A 23750-nucleotide genomic window follows, 5' to 3' on the forward strand; every position below is an offset into this window, starting at 1 on the left:
ACAGCAAAATCAAATCAATAGAACAGAAGAGCCATCGGTATGTCACGCAATCTAGACTCAGGAGGTCAAATCCCACTCTCTGAAGTAAAAAGGAACCAAGCACACAAAGTTAAGAGCAGAATTTGGCTGTTTTGTCTAAATAATTGATACAAGGAGAACTGCAGTTTGGAACTATTTCCTACCTCTGCTTAAAAAGCATAGACCAGCCTGGAAGTTTGCACACAATGATCTCTGCTGCTACACTGAGCTTCCTGCGCAAATGATGAACATAAATTCTTCTGACCCCTACGAGTAACCATTAGACAAATTCAAGGATGAGGAAACTGTTCAGAACATTCCCAGAAGATTAGGACAGAAAGTCTATTTGTGCTCCATTCTTCCTCTCCACCCTCCCGCCCTCCCCCCGTGGTGTGGGAGCTCGCTGAAAATAATCCAGGAGCAAAGGACAAACGCGTCCAAACTATATATATAAAAATAATAATAATAATAATCATAATAATAATAATAGAGATACACCAGTAATACAGGCCTGCCTAAATTGTACCAGTTAAGAAAGGAACCCCCAACACGATTGATACGATTATAAACACCTTGTATGACATAATGGCCTGTACAACAGACCTATAAAATGATAATTAAAAAAGAAAGATATTTAGACCAAAAGAAAGAAGAAATCCCCTTCCTGTGTTTGAGTTGATAACCCACCTTAACTTGTCATTGTGACTGCTGGAAATGATAAGTAGTCCTTTCACTTTTTTTGTGGTTTTTTGTTTTTTTGTTTTTTGTTTTTTTTACATTTTTGGTTAGAAAGTTCTCCGATCCATGAAGCGATCCTGAAAAGACAGTGTTTATTATAAAATTAGGCAAATGTCTGTCCCAGCTTTAAATCCTTCCTGTTTTGCTTTTGTTTTTTATATTTTTCCTTCTCTCCCTTGTCCCCAGCAACACGGCGAGAGGATGCCCATCACATTTTCAGTTTATAAACCCCGCTGGCAGCCAATCCCACCGCACAGTGAAACAGGCTGCTGGCAGCACAGCTCAGCCCGGCTCACTGTGCCTTGGAGGCAGTAGTGGTGGTGGACGTGGCCCCGCTCGCAGAGGCCACCGTGAGGAGAGAGTTCTGGATGGACTCGGCTGAGGTGGAGGTGGCGTGAAGGCTGGCGACTGGTCCGGAGGCCCCTGCGGAGGCTGCAGCTGCAGAGACCAAGCTAACCGGGTTGCTGGTGAGCAGAGAAAGGTTCTGAGGGTTCAGGAACAGAGGGGCAGTTACGATGTTAGGAGTACCTCCGGCATTGGCAAACACCAAGTTTCCAGTTGCATCCAGTGATGTTATTGGAAGAGAGCCACCAGATGCAAGAGCTAAAAAAGGGAAGATTGCGCAGGGAGGAGATAACATTAGCAGTAAGCAATAGTGCAAGTTGTGCCTAAAAGCAACTGGTCGCTGCATCGTCCTTTCTCTGATATGTGTGCTCTCTACACCACTAACGACAGTCGTCTCATCATAGGTTGTTTTTTGAAAGAACGACTGTTTATGAAGAGTGGACAAGCCTTGCGGATATTAAAATGCTCCTGAGTCCTCTGCTCCCGAACTAATTCCATCATGCCTTTCTTCAGATCTTTAAGTGCAATATTGGTCTGTGTCTCCTGCCACAGAAAACCTGTACATTCAGGCAATCTGTACTGGAAACGGTTGAGATGAGTGTTCATATGAAATGACAGCTATCACAAGATAAAGAAGGTCATGTAACCTTGAGCGTAACATTTTAGATGTTGACATACAACTAGTGCTACAACTTATTCTCACCGGTCTACAGGGTTCAGTCTGCCTTAGATTATGATCTCCTAAATTTATCTGCGATGCTTTACAAAATGGTTCTTTCTTTTACCCTGGAAGTAAGATTTGTTAAGCTAGTTTAGAGGATATTTGAATATATAGGTTAGCTAGCTCTTTAGACACTTGCACTATCTAGTTTTTACACATGACAAACTATGAACTGAGAACAACTATTGCTAAAGTCAACAGAAACTTCTGGCTGCTTCACACTTCCAAAATATATCTTTACTCCTCTGGATAAGGATTTATGGATTTAAAGTTCTACATAAGGACCTTAGGATGTAGGTTGTTGTAGGTTCTTTTTAAATACATATGAGGACAAGAATTCAGGATCATGTTTTGCTCGGAACTCCCCTCCTAACAAACCTCAAAACAGCGCAACTCTGCTCAAGCTTATGCTGGAAGAGCTATAAAAAGCAAACCTCTAACCTGCTGGAGATACATGCTGATGGGGGGAGGATAACAAAATAAATTCCAGATCACATTCAATATCTTAAATACCTCCTGTAAATCACTACAAGATCACACACAGTTCTAATCCCCTTTCTGAAGTTGTACCTGCTCTTATCTCTGTGATACATAAAATGCATTCGCGCATTTACCTTTTGTAAAACCTTTACTTGTATAACATTTATGTCCAGGGCTGAGGAGCCACTGTTCCTTTTTGGTAGAGAAAAACAAAGCACGTAAACTGAAGTGATATGACAGAGACGCATTAAAAGGAACACTACTGACCTTGTATAGTTGCCAGTGTACTGTTGCTCATCAGGGCCGGGCTGAGAGCACCACCTAATGTCCCTGGATTGAGACTGAGTAAGGCACCTCTGCAGGAAGCAAAATTGTGGAAGAACAAAGACAAAGGGAAGGAGTGTTACTTTTAAGAAAAGGTTGTCACTGTTCAGAAGTACACCATCATATTTTTAAAAAGGGGAGGGGTGTGGGGAGGGAGGAAAGACCAGAGATTAAGGGCTAATTTTAGTTTATTTTAGTTTTTCCTTCATGATGCCTTGAGTAAACATTGCCTTTCAGTTGTGTGGTTAGTGACATGCCTGATGTACAGGCACTGTAAATATATGACTTGTATTGACTGTTGCTGTAAAATATTCTTGTAAAGTATTTTGGGGAAATTGCCACTCGTTAAGAGAGCTATCATCATCTCCCAAATTCAGATAAGAAAGAAGTAAATCAAGAGGAACTGAAGGAACAGAGTCATCTCTCAGAGCAACATTTTTTAAAACTAAAACTTCAACAATACATCATCATGTATCTTTTACAGCTTCTTGCTCATGATAGAGAAACGAATAGAGAGGTGTGAAGTGGGTCTAGGCTAGCTCTCTGTTTTACAACTAGAAGAACAGATTCTATGAGTTACTGGTAAGTTGCAGCTCTTAAGTCAAGCTCTGCAGTGGGATGTACGACTTAGCAAATAACAACATTGCCACAACACTTTTTGCCATTTTATCCGTAAAATGAAAACAACATTTGTGTACATTGATGGGAATGGCCAATTACCATCTGTAAGTAAACCTTCAGAATTTGAGATAGATGACACCAGAATCACTAAGTGAGCTACCAGAAAACAGCAATACATAAAAGCAATTTATCCAAGAATTCTCCTTCCCTCTTCTGTCATCTGACCTAAAAGCATGTGAAAAATTCATCCTTACCCAGCTGCAAACTGCGAGGATGCCATCAAGCCTGGGTTTAGTCCTGCTGCGGCAGCCATGGCAGCAAGACTTGCATTTGCAGGCAACTGTGCAGCTCCTTGTAACGCGGCTGCTGCCGCTGTTTGCAACCCTGATGCCGTTACCATCACCTGGCTGGTCCCGAGAGGGGAGGACAAGGGAGTGGAGGTTGTCTGTGTTGTGCTGGTCTCACTGGCACTGGATGCCTCTGAATTGGAGGCTGAGGCAGAAGGGGAAGGACTCAGGGAGGGTGATGTCACTGCTGAAGAAGCTGGAGGTGCTGTTGAAATCACTGTTGCCGTGTTGTTGGAGGTGGTTTCTGTTGTGCCTAGAAGAGTGATTCTGGTGAGGTCAGTACGAAACACAGATAGGACTGCACAGAATCCCACTGCCCACCTGAACTGAACTACACATCCAACTGAAAGGGAGACAAACACACACTTCTGTAGGACCAAGAAGCACCAAGAGTCCAAATAAGCAGCTCAGACTACAATGAAATGACACTCCCCAACAGGAGGCTGAGGAGCTCTAGAAGCTAGCAGTGGAATATAGCATATTTCATTTCAGCATCACCTGTGATTTTACCCCCAGAAAAGTCAACTGAATGGTCACAAAGGGTGAAGTTTCCTAGCGGAGTAACAAGGAACAATGACAAGAATGTCCTGGGACACCAGTGACCAATACTGAACGACCTTTTGAAGAGTTTAAAAGGCAAAAATGGTGGAGGTTAATGTGGGGGCAAAAGAAATCAGCCTTACCTGTGACTGACAGACTAGTTACAGCAGGACTGGTCAGAGGGAGCACAGGATTGACAGTCAGGGTTGTAGCTGCGCTGCTAGTCACAAGGCTTGGTGTGGTTGCCACCTGGAGGTCAAAAAAAGAATACAACTGCTCAACTGTTAAAAGACAAAAAAAGAGTTAGCTACTGGACTTCCGACTTCTTTCTTCCCATCCTCAGCTGAGGAAGTTAGCAGGGAAAACACTGCATATAAACTAACTTTTTTGTAATTCCATTACTTTAGTATTCAGTGGAGCAACCACAGTACCTTCTCTAATTACAAGCAATACCTTTATTCTTAATCATTCAGTATTTGAAGGGAGATATATCCATTATACCCACACTGTCCCGGGACTCCAAGTTAGCCCTCCCTCTCTGCCTCCCCCCAAAGATAGCACCTTGTTTTAATAGAATCAGTCTTATAGAAAGAGTTATGAAATATATCATTTCTGCATTGGTTTTTTCTTGTTTAAACATCTTTTGAGCTCCAAATTTCTTTGTCTGATAGAATTATTTGAATGCCCCAGAATTACCAAAGGTATTTAGGGTAATGTGTTTACATGGATAAACAGAATAACATTTCACTTTTACTCAACCAAACTATAAGCTCTACTTTGATAAGTTTCCTCGTGCCAGAGGAAGGACCTCTGAATTTTAAAATGTTCAAATGATATTAGCTAATTTTACTTGTGGACAGCTTATTACAAGAAAGCTACAATAAACTGAAGACATTACAGATAAAAATCACCAAAGATTTAAGGCTGAAGGAACTAGCTTATGAGGAAAAATGACATATAAGGAGAAAAAGGACTTTTTATGGACAAGAAATGGTGTCCAACAGTAATATTTGAAGGCTGTTATACATCAATGAGAGAAATGAATCCTTTAGAATTGCCCAAGAGAACATAGCCAAGGATACAGGCTAAAACATTCCTCCTTTCCTGTCTCTTACCTTAAGTTCATTATCAGAGAAATGTCTCTCATGCTGCATATCCTCTTATATGAAGTTAAATGCTTCACGCATTTTAAAACAAGACTGGGGCAACTGGGACAGATCTAAAAGCTTTCTGCCCATCTCAAATAGCGTATGAAATAAAGAAGAGCTAGATACACAGTACACTTCCCACTAACGCAGCCCAGACATTGTATCTATATCTGTTAAGGCCAAGGTCATAATCCACGTTTCAGAGCAGTGAATGACCTAGAATTAATACAGCTGACCCCGCAGTTATAATGGCTGACTTCAGCCAATGCAAAAGTAGGCTGCCATCAAAAGGAGCATTTCCCTCCAATCCTGCTTCAGAGCCCTAGCACTCGTGCAGCCGGGCTACAAGTCAGATTGGTTACCTAGCCAGACTGAAAATTCACCGTTGTTCTTCACATGGTTAATCTGCAGTCAAAATAGTAAACTAAGCCCGATCATCCTATGGACACATAATCTCCAGAACTGACACAAGGAATGAACAAAGCACATGGCGGGGGCAGCAGGGCTGGACCATCCGTTTGAGTGGTAGCACAGTCAGTCTTAGGTTAAGCTTACAATGAGTGAAAATGCTCAGTGAAACATCACTGAAAAAATGGAGACTGTGGTTAACACCTCAATTTCTTACATATAATGGCAGTTTATAATAAAAGGGAAATTTATGTAGGAAAATTCTCTTAAGTTGCAGTCTGAGTAAACTTGCATCGTGACTAAAACACACCATCATAAATCTCACTACGTTCTGCTTTGGTAGCAAGGCATGCAACCTTGCTTTCCAACTGGGGGAAAAAAAAAAAAAAGACTAAATACATTTAACACATCTCTTCCCTGAAACAAAAGGCTGCATGCACACATCCTGAGACACAGATAAGGGGGTAGAATGACACATCACCAAAATTAATGGTTTAATGAAGTACTGGAAAATATTAGCTACTACAGTGATGAGGGTGGAATAAATACTACAAAAGGACAGCTACAGGCTACATAAATTCCACCACATTCCTATTAGCATAGCTACTATGAAATCTAATAGCTACTGTTTCTATTTATGAAAACAGACCTCCATGGACATTGGTAGCAAAGGAGCTGAAGGAACCTTGATGCATGTGTTTTGTTACTCTTATTTTCATGAAGTTTGTGTTTACCTGAGGCAAATACAAGTGTGGGAAATTAATGACATGAGTATTAGCTAAATTGTTTCTTTGTTCCACGTCTTTTTTTATATAAATTATTCCTAACTAGAAGTGACAACAGTATCATTGGATTTGTGTGACTTAAGTCTCCAAATGATACGTTTTACTGCTGCTCATCTACTTATCAGAGCAGCCAAAATAGGAGGGGAGGAGTAAAGCTGTTAAGCATTTTTTTATTACTATTATTTTTACAAAAAGAGTTTGGGCAAGAGAGAAAGTCCAGTAGAGTTACTGTCTGGAATACGTTCAAAGCAGTAACTCCAACTGCAAATTTGCTAGTCAGAATATCTACTCATGAACTGACCAAATAAAACACCCAAACCGAAGGCCCAACTAGTGCCTGATTTGTAAACATTACCTCTCTTAGATAGCATGCAAGTAGGATATTTAAAATGCCAGTAAAATATAAATTTGTGAGAACAAGTCTGCTGTACAAAGAAGGTGTAGCATGTGCTACTTCAACAGTGAGTACAGAACTATCTCTTCCAGTGATTTCTGTGAACACAGTTTCTTGATTCTTACCAGTGAGGTTGGGCAAGGGAAAATTGCTTTGATGGGCGAGCTGCTGGTTCCACCACTGCTGGGTGGGTTGATCCTTTTCTCCTTCTGGCGCCGGTTACAGAACCAAACGCGGATCACCTCCTTCTCCATGTTTAGCTGGTCAGCTATCATGGTGATCTCATCCGAGGTAGGCTTTTGGTTCTGAGAAGAGGAAACGGCACTTGAAAAGCTGTGAAATTACCTTCTGAAGTTTTACATTAAAGCTTCTTCTTCACTAGGCAGGAATCCGGATAGGCCATTTATAGCCAGAATCTGGTCAGTGGTACAGTAGAGAGAGCCCTCCATCTTCCTAGTTACAGGAACATTTCTACCAACAGCAAGCTGTGCTCCTCAGAGACAGGTGATGAAGACTAAGCTCACACACTTCTTTTTTAGAGAAGGGATCTGAGTTGTGAGTTAATCCTTCAAGAAATTCTAGACTTTGATAAGGAAATCTTTCTTTCAGCATCTCTCAAAAAGGAACAGGAGAGATTAGGAGAGATTAACTACAGCAACAGCCAAATGAACCCCAAGTTGTCTAGACCTATAATGAAAGACAGGCAGATTGAACAGGCTACTTACAGAGGCTATCTGCCCATACAGCTGCACAAAGTACCTAATGGGAGTAACATAAGGCCAGCTAAAAACCTCACATTGTGTATGTTTAGACTGTCACCCCATTTATCCATCCTCAGAAAGGATAATCTTTTTTTCTTCTCTTTGATGTGCAGAATATCAAGCTTAGATCCATGGCTCAGTATCTTGGAACGCAAAATCACAAAATCAGTGAACCGCAAGAACCAATGAGGTTTTTTAAGGGGTTTTGTGAGTTTATTTGTTTGTTTGTTTGTTTGTTGTTGTTTTTTAAAGTGAAGTAGACATTGATGCGTGCTTCTTTGCACAGCCTTTGTATTCACCTTGTTTGGTACAAGCACGTTCCTAAATAGCACAGTAATGGGTTCACTCTAACAGATATGATTGTAAGGCTAAGTTTCTTCATTTCTTTATAGGCTGAGCAGAGCAACAGGATCACTGACCTCCAGGAAACTCTTCTCTAAGGCCACACGTATGTTGGTCTCTATGCTGGTGCGTTTCTTCCTCCTACGGTTCAAGCCTTCAATCCCTTGCCCTTGAGAATTCAGGGCACTTGGGCTGGAGAGAGTTGAATCAGATGAGAGGTTTTCTGAAAAAATAAGGTAACATAAATCAGGAGATTTTATTTGAATGCATTGCAGTCTAATGCAAGTGTTCTTTACCTGTGCGAGGTATGTCAAAACCCACTCTGTATCTATTCCAGATACATACAGATTTCTGAAGATCATGTGCATTAATCCTTGTACTTGTAAATTACAACATATATTTGAAACTTAAAAGCTACAAGTAAATCCAGAGGGCGCGCTCTGCTCCTGTATGCTACCACAGTATCCCTTTTATAATACCTATACAAAGTTGGTCTCCCCTTACCTCATTCCACCCCACACTCATTCACTGCAAGTCACAATTTAAAGAAAAAAAAGCAGTAACTGCAATCCATGAGCCACTGCTGTAAATCACAGGCAATTATGAAAAAATATGAGCAGCCTGAAATTTCTTTTACCCACTCTGCAATACACTAGAGGAAGAGGAAGTTCATAGTCAGTCTCACAGCATTCAACCTCTTCTCTGGAGATCTCGGCAGATACTCAGTGCTATGCAGTTCTACCTAACAGCCTACACAGTTAGCAGCTCCCCTTCCTCAGCTTCGCTAGGTCACTAGCTATCAACCCCTAATCCTGAGCAAAGAGAGAACACACTTGACCCCACTTTGTAGCAGAAAGTGCAAAATAACCAACTGGCAAGGAATTTCAACAAAACAATTAATTATGGCTGGAGGTCCCTCACTGCACAGAAGTTTGTGGGTAATAAGCTAGTGTCAAAGTTCACAATGCCTAAAATCATTCTGGTAGACTCACATGGGCAAGTACATTCAGTTCATGATTTTCTAGATATTTTAATATTTTTTTTTTTCAGTAATGGCACCCATAAATGTGATGAAACCCCTCTCCATCCTGAAAACCCCACAGAACAAGCTGAGTTCTGCAACAATAAATTCTCTAACACTCCAATGTACCATAATGGAAGGGATCATTGGTATGCTTCTCCTGCCCGCTTTTACCTAAAATTAGCCTTTAAAGTCATCTGAATCTTTCTTCCAAAGATTTTCATGAAAGTGAATCAGAGCCGAAGACAATTGCTCCCAAGTTCCAGGCTGTGAAGGATCCTGACACTGTTTACAGTCCTTAACTTAACTTTACAGATCCAAGTATTTCTTCAGGCTAGCAGGAAAAGCAAATTATGACGTTCCTTGCAGCACTGGACCAATTCAGTGTTGCTGGAAGGTTTGGGAACCGCTGGCCTGAGGACTAGAGCACTGTGAAGATCCTTATGTTTTCTATCACAGATCTAAATTACCTAAAGATAACCCCTGTCAGCACAACAGAATGACACTTCCTTGTTTCAATGCAGGACAAATTTTCAACACGGCATCCAATTTCTTTCAAAATTTCAGAGAATACTGCAGGCACCAGCATAAAGCTCTCTTCATTTTGGTAAAAATAGGAAGGCACACACCATCCCTGCCATCTGTTTAGCAGATCCATCAGTTTTATACTATGTATAATTGTATACTTGGAAGAAAAAACTGGCTGACAGCACTCTTAAACACTTTCTATCCTAACACCTAGCACCACCATCCAAGCTCCTTTTGCTGGTGGGGGAAAAAAAATAAAAAAAAATTAAAAAGAAAAACAAAAAAGAACACTACCAACATTGGCATCATGAATAACTTCCATCCAGGAAAAACGAATTCTGGAAGGAAAAAGCAAAGCCTAACCCACAAAAAACTCTTCCTATGGGGAGAAAGAGAGTGTTTATACAGACCCTTGGAGAGCGATGAAAAGAACACACATAGGGGTGTGGGAGAAGATGAATGCAATGAGCTCTGCCTACTGAAACAACAAACCATGCAACCCTCCCTCTACTACACATCTGAAAAAGAAAGCTAGAAGAGGATTAGAAGTTATATGCATTAACATACATGAAGAAGGAAAACCATGACACATATTATACCCCACCCCATGCAATTATTCATCTGTCTGCAGAACACAATTCTGAAAGTTCATATCGAAACAATTTCAGATGTATATAGGTACACGAAGAGGGAAGTATGGACGCTTATTCCTACACCCTTATTTTTCCCACGGACAGTTACAAAGATTGGTGGCTTCATAAAACCGTAAGGGCACAAATGAAGCAGTTTTTCAGAATCCTACTGATTTTGGTAGGCTGGTGAAGAAATACACAGACTCATTCACCTGCATCATTGAGCCACTTTTCCAGAAGTGGCTTTAACTTGCACATGTTCTTAAAGCTGAGGTTCAAGGCTTCAAAGCGAGAGATGGTAGTTTGGCTGAAGTCATTTCCATAGAGTTTGCCCATAGCGAGCCCAACATCACCCTGGACAAAGAAAGAGAAAAAAGGGATTCACTAACATAGGCACTTCCAAAGCAAGGAATCCTGTCACGTTCTTGTGTTCTCTTAGTGACTCCACTGCTGCATGGGATTTCATTTTCACAGAAACTTGCTCAGCACTACCAAGATTCGTGCTAAAGCAAATAATCATAAAGAAATGTCAAACCTCAGTCAGCTTAACCATGTAACTCTTTACAGGAAATCCCTGAATGCTTTGTCGTCTTAGCATTATCACTGAGCAGAACATTTCACTGAATATTGACTTGTAATTTTTTTCTTAGTTCTTTAAAATAAGTAAAGGTCAAGCTCTCTTTATGAGCAGATTTAAGTATCTGCATATTTCATGCCAAAGAAGAAAAGTTCAAACAAGCAGAAATGGAGTAAATTCATATTCTCAACACTCTTGAAAAAACTCTCTTGAAGTCCCTTGAAAACACTCTTGAAAAGATGTCTGCAAACACACATCACATTTCAATAGATGCAAAAATATTCTTGTCTGAATTTTCAGTATCTTTTGAGGTTCAAACCAAGCTTCTCCCCACAAATACACATTTCAAAGCAGACAAGAAGTTGAACCATTTCAAATAGTGATTAACTGCAGTCTTCGCTGTCATTACCCATCTGCCAAAAAGCCATCCAGGAGATTTACAGACAGATGATCATTTCTTTACATCTGCTATTGCCTTTCAAAACAGTTTTAGCTAGCTCTCAGACATTTTGCTTATTCTAATATATATATATACACACGCACATATATACATCTATGTTGTTTATACTTGAAAAGTCTTGTTAAAAAAAACAACACACCAATCCACTCTTGATTATGGCCATTAAAAAAATCATAATGCTTTCTTGTTTTGCTTTAAAGCTGGAAGATCCTCCCCTTTGAAAAAGTTTAATTATTTTTTAAGTATACTATTTGGTCTAAAGTAGTTTAATTTAGATTTTTATTTTTTAACACAAAAAAGTATGAGAAGTCTAGAAGAAGAAACTGAAAAGCTTGAGCATAGTTAGTGGAGTTTAATTGCAAGTGGGTTAGTTGGATTGCGCATAAAGCTTGCTTGCTTTCCTTTTAGGTCAGATCCACAACCACAGCTTGATACAAGTATATTAATAGCATGCAGAGTGGCCACATCTAAGCAAGGAAGAAAACAACCTTTGGTAAGCATAGTAAATTGTGCAGGTTGCGTAAAGAAAACAATTTCCTTCCTAGAAGGGGACCAGAACAATTGGTTTGTACGCCCTTCAATCAGAGGAAACACGGGGGAACTCACATTTATACCTCTACCCATATGCCAGGATTCTGCGCATTTTAAAACTCATAAATCATTCCAAAAGAAGTAACATGGATGCTCTACTGGGTTTATGAAGAAGAAAACCTGGCTATGTAAACCATTTTGGATATAAGTTGATTTATGTCTTGGCAGGAAAGAGTTATGAAATTTGCTCCAGTACTCCAGCTAAATTTAATTCTGGTATTTATGCTGTTCTTACTAACATTTGCCATCTGATTTAAAATGAATAGTTAACCATTTCTTTGTCAATAGTTTTCAATGCCAAAAGGTGGCAGCATTTCAGCTGTAGGCAGAGGAACTTACATACTGGGATGAGAATTTCATATACTGGAACGGGCCACCAAAAGGATGGATGGAACAGAGATAAAGGCACTGTATACACATCTGATCTACCCTGTAGCTCTGGTACTGAACTGAAACTGATTATAAGGTACATCATTGTTGTGTTTACTGGTCTGTTCAGAAACACAGACAGACTAGCAGAGGTAATACCTTTTATAGAATAAAAATAACATTGTCTGAAATGTCCGCTCACATAGCTTACATCTGTACCAACCAATTGGCCACATACCTGCAATAATGCTAAGATGCAGTATGCTCATTGTGTCTCTGTATGTCAAACACAGAGATATTTTTAAGGAAAACAATTAAACAAAGGATTTTAATCCATCACCCACTTTTCAGGGTGGCAGAAGAGACACAACTGCTGAAATTCAAAACCTGTTATATTGTTCACAAGACAGAATGTAGTAAGAGATTAGTTTGCAATGCAAACTAAATCTTACAATTATTTTTGAAAGGCGGAGGTGGCGTGAGTCTGAAAAAGCTTACAGTACCACTGGAAATAAATTTCTTTTCTCCTCTGAAAGGCTATTTATCCAACTATAGGAAACCAAAGTAATAGGGGTTTCTAATTATCATCCATTTATGCAATTAGGTAGAAGTTATTAGAACTGTGTAATTATACACATACAAACTTAAAGTAGGATGGGAATGATCAAATTCAATTTTATCACTTTCTCAAGATTCCGTTTTTTTAAGGTCAGAAGCAAATACTGAAATCTAAGCCTGAGCAGTTGTGTTCATTTTTCCTTACCACAAAAATTCCCAACAGGGTCAATAAAGAAGGGTTAACCCATAACTTAAAAAGTCTAGTTGAGCCTTTATAATCATCTCACAGCAGGGCAGATTAAACATAATAACTAAAGATCTACATGAACCTCCTCAGTCAGGCTATGGGGAAGCTATTGTATTTTACTCTATTTTGTTCTGCTCTGTTCTAGCTTTTGTGTGTGTCCATCGCTTGTATTTCTGTGCCTCCCTCTAGTGGAAAGAAGGGAGGGAAGGAGGCACACATGCCAGCAAAACGCACTTGATTTTACTAAGAACATTCTGTTCTTGAGTTATAATTAAGATGCTGCCAGGAACTTTCATTATGAACCCTGATTTTTCAAACATTTAGGACTTTGCCAGAAAAATAAATCTGACTTCAGCACATACTTTCAGCTAGATAGATTTACTTAGTCAGGGGCGGGGGGGGGGACAAATCACATATGTTGGATTGACTGCTCTGAGCTCAGACTTTTAAATACCTACTTTGATTTTTGCATGCTATTTCTTCTAGAAAAAACACACCTATGCTTACCACAAACTCCTGACAAAATTAATTGTTTACCTGGACACATATTTTAATTTTTCAGGGGAAAAAAAAAAACATTTTGATATTAATAAGAAAGGACTCTTGGATCCAAGCAGCCTTTCCCTTCAACAGAACAACAGAACATATAAATGCACTTTGTACTTTTAAATGTACTCCTCATTCAACCATTTTCACTATGTTCAAGATTACTTTTCTTCTGCGCTATGGGTGTTTCTGAGCTTTTAAGCAAACCAAAACAAACCACAACTCCAGTTCACCTCTGTAAGGAGAGAACTTCAAAGGTGACAGTCCTTTCAGGTTTTGTTTAGGAACCTTAGCAAAAGCATTAAATACAGAAATCATTGATGTTTAATAGGAAAATATACTTGAGATATAAAAACCCTTTGACATCCAAAGCAATTCCGCAGTTGCGATATACTTTTTAAAAACACCAAGCAGTTAATTGTGCTGTGTGATTTTTGGAACTTTGTACTTCTGAAGGCAGCTTTAAAGTGCTTTGTCCCATTCATTTGACATCCTACAGCATGAATAGTGCACACGCAATGACATCTGGAGCCGGTAAATGCACGTACCTGCTGGGAAAATGGCTACGCTTTAAAACCAACAGGGAAGTAAGATGGATGTACGGCTTTTTCTGTTATTTCTTAGAAATCCCCTACATAAAGGCCAGAGCATAACCCTATTTAAGAAGGTTCTCCTAGGAAAAGGTGGAATTGTAGTCTCCCTCCAGACTTGAAAGATGAGACCTCAGATTCCACACTGGCAGGCACTAAGGTACGCAGTCTCACCTGAGTGAATCCAAGTTTGATCCGTCTTTGTTTGAAAGTCTTGGCAAACTGCTCAAGCTCCTCAAGGTCACTGGGCTCCTCCAAGCTGGGAGTGTCGATTCGCTTTGGTGTTGACTGGCTCTGTGGAAGTGGCTGAATGGGGGTCGCTGCTATTGTGCGTGTTGGGGTTGCTGGCTATTAAGATAGCAAGGAAAAGATGAAAATCAGACTTAAAAGAATAATCAGCAAAAATTAAATTCAAAAAAAGGTATGTGGGGTTTCTGTGAGAAAGATCAATGAATTTGACATCTCCAGCAATCTGAAAGTTCCTCCGATTTATTTACATTCCTCTCAAGAATGAGCAATCACAATTCGGAAAACTGTATTAGTATGACAGCCTTTTAAAGGTTCTGTCAGAACCAATTAAAGAAAAGTAAGAGATGTTCAATGCAGCAGATAACCAACAACTTTCGCTTGCTACAGAAGCTGCTCAAAGAAAGGCTGAACGCTCTTACTTGATATAGTTCTATCATTTATAGACAGCTTGGCATTCATCCCCTTTTAATCATTTTAAAATTGAATTTACTGCTTGTGTGAGGTGGCAGATTGTCATCAGCCCAGAAGATTCAAGTCTCCTATTTAATCTTGGAACAGTGAGCACATACAGGTGCAGCAAACATGGCACGTTTCCTCTAATACCATCTCTTGTGACTGACTCAACTCTTCCAGTAAGAAAAAAATAGATCTACATCTACTGGCATACTAGACTATTTTGCTGAAAAACCTGAGCATCATGGAAAATATTCCCAGGTGAACAAAATATACTAAGATCTGGTACTGCACAGTTCAAGCTTTATGTGCAACAGGAACATTGGAAACATGTTTTGAGTGCCTAACTCTACTTTCTTACATGCCATAGATTAACTGAGATGCAGAGACAAATCATGTTAAATTCTATTTAGCTCAGCTGAGGCAGTTAAGTAAAGGTGACTTCATGCTTTTATGTCCTATGCCCAGTTCTGAAACTACAGACTCCTTCAGGGCAAATACGAACAGCCTCAAGTCTATGCAAAACTACAGTACTATGCAAAATCTATGCAAAGGTCCAGAAACGGCTGTTCTAAAAGAAATGGCCTACATATAGCTGAGTCTTTACGTAGCTCCTTATGTTGTTTTTCTCCTGGGTTAGTGCAGGATTTTGCAGTGCACAGCAGATGGTAGAGGGAGGTCAGGATCTATAATTCCATTATTTGAGAAATAATGTGATCATATATGGTCTTTCTAGGATTGCAGATAGGCGTGTCATACTATAAAGGTTTTTAATATTTTTTAATTTACATTAAACATAGTGGGTAATTACTGCAGTATGTCTTTACCGACTTCACCCCCTTTATATAATTTATCTTCTCTTTGCAGTTTTGGTACTTTTTTTAATCCAAGTATAATCTTTAGCAGGGAGTCCTGCTGCTAACTGAGGTATGAACTACAGAGGTGAGACAAATTCCATTTTCCACATGGTGCATGAAAAATACTATAGGTGGTATAATACAAAATGTAGTTTTCTAAGACTCTGATAGACTCAGGGATCTTATTACAGACTAAAAAATTCTTGTATGTAACCAAGTTGGCAGGAAGATACCATATATTACATGGTATTTGAGAAACAGCAGGCAGTCATGTAACTAAACTGCACAGTAAAACCCAGAGTGAAGCAGAATTAAATTTGCAGGCACGCACAACCTTAAAATTGCATTTCTTACTGTCTGAAAGCTTAATCATAGAGCTTTAATATTTTAACATATATCTAACAGAATATTTTAATGCATTTCTAACAACCTCTTCACTTTCACAGAAGGTAACTAAGAAGACTGGCAATGACTTAGCAATAACAGCAAAACAACTAGGCTACAATAAAGATAGATTACCACTGCAATCTTTAGAAAAAAAAGACACTTGTAAGTAATCCTCTTTCTGAGCTTTTTAGGTAGCTCACACCTTGCTCCTCTGAATTTCAAAAATTTGGACATTGTCCAAGAAAGCCTTACAAGAAATCAAATTATGCTCTATCATCATTAACTCAAGATATCAGTCATGAAAATTTTCAGCTAAAAATAAAAATTTAGAAAGTTAAATGCATGAAAAGACACACATTAGGGTAAAAACTGCAAAACTTAAGTTACTGATACTTCATCTTTACACTGCATCTATCTAGAAAGACAAACTATTATAGCTACAATATCTACTCCGGTAACTAATACAAAGGGTCCATTCACTTGCAATTGTTTAAATCCCCTCAAAACAACTCATGAATTGTTGAAAGAAGCCTGACCTGCGAGGCAAGGGTGATGCTTGGCTGAGACTGCAGGAGGTTGGCTTGGCTTTGCTGAGGTAGTTGCGTTAAGAGATTCTGCGCTTGCAGGAGACCTGGAGAGAGAAAAGGTTTGTCATTTAAAAAGACTAAAACATGAAGTGAGGTGAACAAGGCTCTTGACAAATAATGAAAGTTACAAAAAATCTGAGATGCAGGCCTTCATTTCATCCCTGCATAGATATCTTCAGACTTCGGACTTTTCAGTCCAAAATCCCCCTATCATTTTCCTGAAGTATATCTGGTGACATACCTATAGGTATATGGGTAAAAGACAGGAGTCTGTACTAGTCTCCTCTGCAGAGTTTGTAAAGATCTAGTTATCCCGGTTATGTATGCAGAAATCATTTATTGCCCTTTTTAGCCTGCAGATTTTGCGTAAACCTCTTCCTGTAACCAACAGCTGACCAAGAATTAGGGAGTCATATAAAAATAAACAACTGAAGACTAATCAGATCAAATACAACTGAATACTAATCAAAACCACAAATTTGGCTCCTTGATCACCCTTCTTCCTCTCTGTACCACCCCATGACAGCTGCGTAACAAGGAAGCAACTTTCTCTGGCAAACTTAGGCAGACCACACCAGAAGACAAAGCAAGCTCAGATAACCTCTTCCTGGCTGAAATAAAGGAGGAACATTTTGGAAAAGTAATCAGAACTTAAAGCTTAGGTAAGATACTGAACACTGCTTAAACTGCACAAATAGAATAAACATTACACTGTACATATGAAAATCCTTGCTATTATTAAAGGGTGACAACACTAAAGAACAGTTGGGACTGATGCAACCAATATACACAATACACTGTCATTCTAAACTTAAATTCTCTTACAGTCCACTATTTGTATGGTTTATTATATGTCTCAGGAAAATAAGACATACGCTTGCATCTACAGATTTTAAAGAGAAGCTATCTGATTAGTAATATTTTTTCGCACTTCTCATATTAAAATGTTATGTATTTTTAAGGGGTAGGAATCTTAACAAAAACATAGCTACAGTTAGTCAAGCCCCTCAATTTTATTGTGAAAAATATTGGTGTTATTCTTTAGGTAACTCCTGGCTACCACTACCAATTTCCCCTATAATAATTTAAAAACCTGGCTAATTGAACCTATACTTAATAGGCATCTTCAATACACCAAGTTCCTAGAACCAGGGGGGAGACGATGGCACGACAACAACAGATGGACTCTACGGCCACTCAGAGGACAGAACACCCATAAGTACCACTTAAATTCTGTAATTTGAGTTCGATGTGGTCTGTTCTGGCTCATCAGCTGGCTGATCAATCATAGCGCACCACTCATGAGCAGCTACCTCTTAACAGAATACAGGTACAGGACACAGGAATTTAGGACTTGATAAATACTGAGTGAGAAACTGAATGGTTTATGCAAGGTTAAGGCCATAGGAGACATGAAAAGAGGGACTACCATGGGTAGGAAGGAAAAAATGTATCCTCAATGAGGGGTACCAACTACAGGAGAATTTTTCTTCTGACTGTAATATTATTCTTACTTTTTCTTTTTTAACAAAGTGTTGAATATGTATTTTGAATAGAATGTGCCGCTATCAAAATGCTCGAGACCTACAGAATAAAGCCAGCTGCTTATGCAACATAATAGCACAGCATAGACAACTATGTAAATTTGCTTTGCACCACATAATCAACATGTTCCAGCTGTGTTTTTAAAAAGCCACAGCAAGGGAATGGATCAGCTTAAGGAACTTCCAAGACAGCTACCCACTACAGTTACACAGCGCATTTTACAATGCAAATATTTGTTCACTTGAAAGATGATTTCAGCTGCCCAAATTTAAATATTAATTAGCAAACAGTCACCTCTAAGTGAAGAGGTTTTGACCTTCATTTAGTGACAGTGAATTTTAACTGACAACCTGAAATAGAAAGGGACAAAACATCGCACTGACACTATAGAGCGGCTGACTAACAATGAAACAAAAAATAGGCAGCTGACAGTGACCACATTCGACCTCCAGTTCACTGGTAACACCATCAATCACAAGTTACTGACTCATCTTATGACTGTAATCAGAGTAATTAGGACTGTCCTTTTGTGATTTTTTTTGTCCTCAAGGAAATCCCAGAGGATGTTTTTCTGGCAATAAAACTTTTGCTGAAGAGCACAAGATGACCACACTCTTCCTCATTTTATTCTCACTTGCATGTTCTGAAGTAATTATCACTGAAGGACAGTAGAAAGTATTGTGAACATGTTTAATCTAGTCATTTTTTACATCATTTTATCCTATTTAAGAAATACTGATACAAGGCTTCTCAGGCAGAAACTAGAGAAAGAACAAGTTAGTTAAACCTGACGCTGACTGAAGTAATGATCAGGGTATGGGGAAAGCAGCTGAACTGTTTTGGCAAAGTACGCATCTCTTCCACTGACTTAGTCTTTTCAGACAATTGCTGTGCACACACTTTGGACTCTTGTTGGCTTCCATGGGTGTGCAACTGTAGTTTTGCTCTTTTCAGACATGACTTGTACTAGTCTAAGCTTCACCTTCACTCTTTTTCTGAGAAGAAACTACCGGTCCCCACTCAGGTCCAAGATAACTTCAATGACTTAACTTACAGGACACATAGCACAGCCTGTTAAATACAGTTTAAGTTCAAAGCTGCACCTTTTAGGCAACTGCTGAAATGTTGGTGTTTCAAACTCTGCTGTTTTCTTAGGGACTCGTACTGGCATCAATACTGTTTAACATCTTTATTACCAATAAGGTTGATGGGACGAAACCTATTCTCAGCAAGTTTGTGGACAATACCAGATACAGGGAGAGTGGTCAATAGGCCAGAAGTCAAGGCCTAGACAGGCTGGACAAAGCGAACTTCATGAAGATCAATGCAGGAAAATGCACCATCCTGTGTGGGGACTGGAATAACCCTGTGCAGCAATACAGGGTGGGCACTGGCTGGCTAGAAAGCAGTTTTGCAGAAAAGACCTGGGGGGTCTTGGGGGACAATAAGATGAACATGAGCCAGCAGCGCGCCCTTACAATAGATAGCCAGCCACATCCTGGGCTGTATTCACAAGAGTGCAGCCAGCAGGTCAAAAGCTGTGATTCTTCCCCTCCATTTGGCACTTGTGAGATCACATCTAGAGTACTGTGTTCAGTCTTGGGTTTCCCAGTACAAGACACAATGACATCCTGGATTTTATACACTCAAGGCCCACCAGGGTGGCTAATAGGCTAGAACACCCATATGAGGAATGGGTAAATGAGCTGGTTTTTTCAGCCCTATAAGAAGACTAAGGTGAGGTACTATTGCTGTCTTCAAAGCAGAAACAGTGTCTTCTTGAGGGTGCACATTAATGAGATGCAACAGGCCTAAGCTGGAACATGGAAAACTCCAACTAGATATAAGGAAACAATTATTTATTTATTTTTTTACCATGAGAGTGGTCAACTATTGGGGCAGTTATTCAAAGAGGTTGCAGAATCTCCATCCTTGGAGATGTTCAAACTCAACCGCCAGAGATGCTGATCACCCTGCTGTAATTGGACCTGCTTTGAGTGATATTACATGGCCTCTAGAGGTCCCTTTCAACCTATATGCTTTTTTCAACCTATAAAAACTTAACTTCATATACTTAACTTTACAGCGGTAGTATTTCTAAGCATCTGCTTTGAGTTCCAAGAGCCCAGTGGTATTATTGCCTTAAATATGGCATACAAATCACCTATGTGCCACTCCAGAAGTATGACTGCATGGAGGTAGATAAGGATTTTTGCAGAAGTATGATGCTTTAGAGGTATTTAATTTTTTTTTAATAAAGTAAATGCATCTACCATCATCCAGGACTTTTCCTGTAATGTCTATGAGTAGCATGAATAATGGCCCAAGACAAAAAACTTTTCCCACCAGCCATCAGTCACCAAGGACTGATCTGTGGTTCAGTTCTTACTGTCTAAAAAGAAACAAAAGATAAAACAAACATTCAAGTGCAGATTTTTTCAGAGTAATTTTTAAAAGTTGGCTCAGAAGCAAAACACATAATTCAACCCTAAATGATCTCCCAAAAGTGTGAATTTTTTCATCTAAGAAGAACTTGACTGCTTTCTCTCTGCCAAACCTGTTCATCTTCTGACAGACATATCCTGGAAGTTAGCTTGCAAGACAAAGCCATTACAATGTCATAATTTGATTAACGGGAAACAACTGAAAGGGAATAAGGAAGGGTGTCATACCACATATTACATACAGTGCTATTTGATCAACTTTGTTGATCACTGTTGATGAGAAGAAACTTTTGGGCACTTTGGTGTACCTCATTTTATCAAATACAGATCTTCCACAATGGGGACTCATAGTTGGGAGTTATATTGGGATCCAACACAGGAGAGAAAGTACTAAGCTATGCATTCCTACAAATCTGTTCCACTAAGATTTTAAGCTGCTGCATGCTGCTGCACCTTTTGCAGTATCCAGGTACCCTTTAAGATCAGTTCAAGACCATGACGCTAATGCGCTGAAGTTGGTGAACTGCGGTTTTGAAGAGTACCGATTCAACAATCCATGCAAAGGTGCTGCCACGCTACTTCAATGAAATTCAGCATTTTTCCTCATTGATGCTGTTCGGATGGTTAGAAGCAAAGACTTGATTTCAAAGAGGACAGTAAATATCAAGCATTTAATTCATATCTTAGTAATGGGTATTTGCAGAACAGGGGAAGAAAGCCACCATTTAAATAACTTCTTCCAAGTTCTTCCTCATTCCACTTCAATCTTTCCCCTCCTATTTGGGGAATGAGTTTGAGTCAGCTACACTTTATTCAACTGACGTCTCAGCAAATATGCTGTCATATGCTGTCAAATATGCTGTCATTGTCTCTTGATGATGAAGAGTTGGGTCTCCTCATCTGCATATTTTAGGGACTGAAGCACTTTCACCTAGTTCACATAGCGTATTATTAACAAAATGGAGTCCTGAAAGGGCAGTGCAGGTGCACCATCTCAGATGAGATGAACACTTGTACGTTACAAATTTGATGTATCTGAGAAGAAACACAGGCAACTTCAGGCATCTTCCTCCATCCTCACACTGGGTGAAGGAGCTGCACTGATTCATGGTACCAGAGGCTAGCAGGGTAGATACCAAGGTTTAACATTCAATATCCCATTTTTAAAATATGCAGTGTTTTGGGTTGGGGTGGGGGTTTTTTTGTTTGGTTTTTTTTTTTGTTAAGTGATACAAGTAAAGACTCAAAGTCTGTAGGCCAAGTGTACAAGAAGAGAACAGGACTGGATTTGGTGTTTTTACAATTAAAAAATGAAATCATAAACAACGTCTTTAATAATAAACAGCAATAACTTGAGAACAGGTAGACCCAGTTTCAATATTTAAAGCTAATTAGTAGCTCGTCTTCCACACTTGCCTTTCTGGATACTTTCTTTGTAAGTACTGTTTCTAAACCTTGACAACCTTGACAAACCTTGACAGTCTTTTCTCAGATTTTAACAACCTCTGTTTGTAAGATTAATTTAGAAGAAATGCAGCACCATTTCCCCTCTCCATTCAGATTTTTACTGATATGATTTTTATTGGCCATATCTTCTGAGTAGAAAGGCGAATGGTTATCTGATGAGGGTAATATTTTTAAGAAGCAGCTATAATTGCAGTAAAGGATGTTGAATTGATTATTCTAGAGACAGATCTATTAGACACAAGAACAGATACAAGAGGTATAAAGACTGTACAAGGTGCTACTTTCCTGCCTGGGACTTCAACAATAATATGGGGACAATAATTGCTCCAAAAAAGAAATCACTATAAATTTATATTTCCATTCAATCTTCTGTATATCTGCTGAGGCCTGAAACAATTCCTTCAGTTCTGATGTTACCTATTACAAGCCATGAAAAACAGGAACTTTACAATTTGTTTCACACAAGCCACTGAATAATCAGAAATCATGTGGAAAAGGAAGATGACTACATTAGACACATGGCAGTGGATTTACAGGGAGAATTTCACATCTGCTGCTGTGATCTATAATGTGTGTTGAAGAAAGATAGAAGAAAAACATCATGATTGTTGATTAATATTTTAGGTATCGAATTTTCTAAAATTTTTCAGAAGTTGGATCAAAGCCATGACTTTCAACCCCTTCCAAGAATCTAAATATGATTGCGCTACTCTGCATCTCATCACCTCTTCTTCTACGATCTTGCTTAGAGATGCTATTCTTCACTTATTTCCCTCAAAACTATTCTCTTATATTAAAAACAATGTTTCTCATTTACATGACTACATGGCATGTACAAAATATGTAGTGTAGTCTGTAAAGCAATAGATTTCTTCCAGAATAGATAATCTATAAATAAATACGAATTTTCATTTTAGTTATTGAATGCATACATATATATATACACACACACACATAAAGCTGCGTGCAATACCAATGAGGCATCCAAAAAAATTTGAACGTCGTTGGTTTCAAAGAAAGCTCTATGCTAGTTTCTTCAGAATATTTATTATTTTATGAAGTTGACTAATGGAGCAATAGGACAAGAACAACATGGAAGTCAGCTGCAACAGCAAATAACAAAATGAAAATACACATTTTCTCAATCTTTCTCATAAATAATAACATACCATTTGAGATCTTCTAACAATAACCATGAAATACTGCAAAAAGCCATACCAAAAAGCGAGATAAGGGGTATTATAACATGCATGTTGCTTTATCATTGAATGCTCATAAAGACGACTAAATCTACTCAAGCATTTCAGTTGGAAGGTTGTCACACACTAATGGCCTATGGTCAGAACACTGAATATAAATCTTCTTACATTTTTGAGCTATTCAATTGTCCACGTTGTACATTAACAGTAAAACATGGTGTTTCTATACACACTGCGTCACTGATGACAGCAATATGCAGGTCTTAAATTGCAGTGAAGAAATCATTTTCAGAGATGGCTCCCAGTAAAGGTACCATGAAAACCTCTTCTGGTAGTTATTCTACTTCAGAGGATTTTAAACAAACAAACAAAAAGCCTTCCTTCCTTTCTATAATGCAAACAATTCATTTTGAGAGAGGAATATAATTTGCTTTTGTTAGTTTCCTTTTTTGTGAAGCATCTTCAGAGATA

The 23750-nt window shown here is 39.0% G+C and overlaps 1 protein-coding gene across 10 annotated transcripts in view; it reads right to left on the reverse strand.

The window, feature by feature from the left end:
* Positions 1–408: 408 nt before the first annotated feature.
* Positions 409–23750, reverse strand: part of POU2F1 (POU class 2 homeobox 1) — a 110286-nt gene continuing 86944 nt past the window's right edge. For all 10 annotated transcript variants that reach the window (XM_074598175.1, XM_074598167.1, XM_074598231.1 and 7 more), the window contains 9 exons: positions 16574–16668; positions 14266–14439; positions 10366–10507; positions 8050–8195; positions 6995–7174; positions 4278–4383; positions 3502–3847; positions 2570–2658; positions 409–1359 (listed from right to left, as the gene is read on the reverse strand). In XM_074598175.1, the coding sequence (XP_074454276.1) occupies positions 1049–1359; positions 2570–2658; positions 3502–3847; positions 4278–4383; positions 6995–7174; positions 8050–8195; positions 10366–10507; positions 14266–14439; positions 16574–16668 (1589 nt within the window). In that variant the 3' untranslated portion in view covers positions 409–1048. The remainder of the gene's footprint in view (positions 1360–2569; positions 2659–3501; positions 3848–4277; positions 4384–6994; positions 7175–8049; positions 8196–10365; positions 10508–14265; positions 14440–16573; positions 16669–23750) is intronic.

This window comes from Larus michahellis, chromosome 1 (genome assembly GCF_964199755.1).
Source record: "Larus michahellis chromosome 1, bLarMic1.1, whole genome shotgun sequence".
NCBI lineage: Eukaryota > Metazoa > Chordata > Aves > Charadriiformes > Laridae > Larus > Larus michahellis.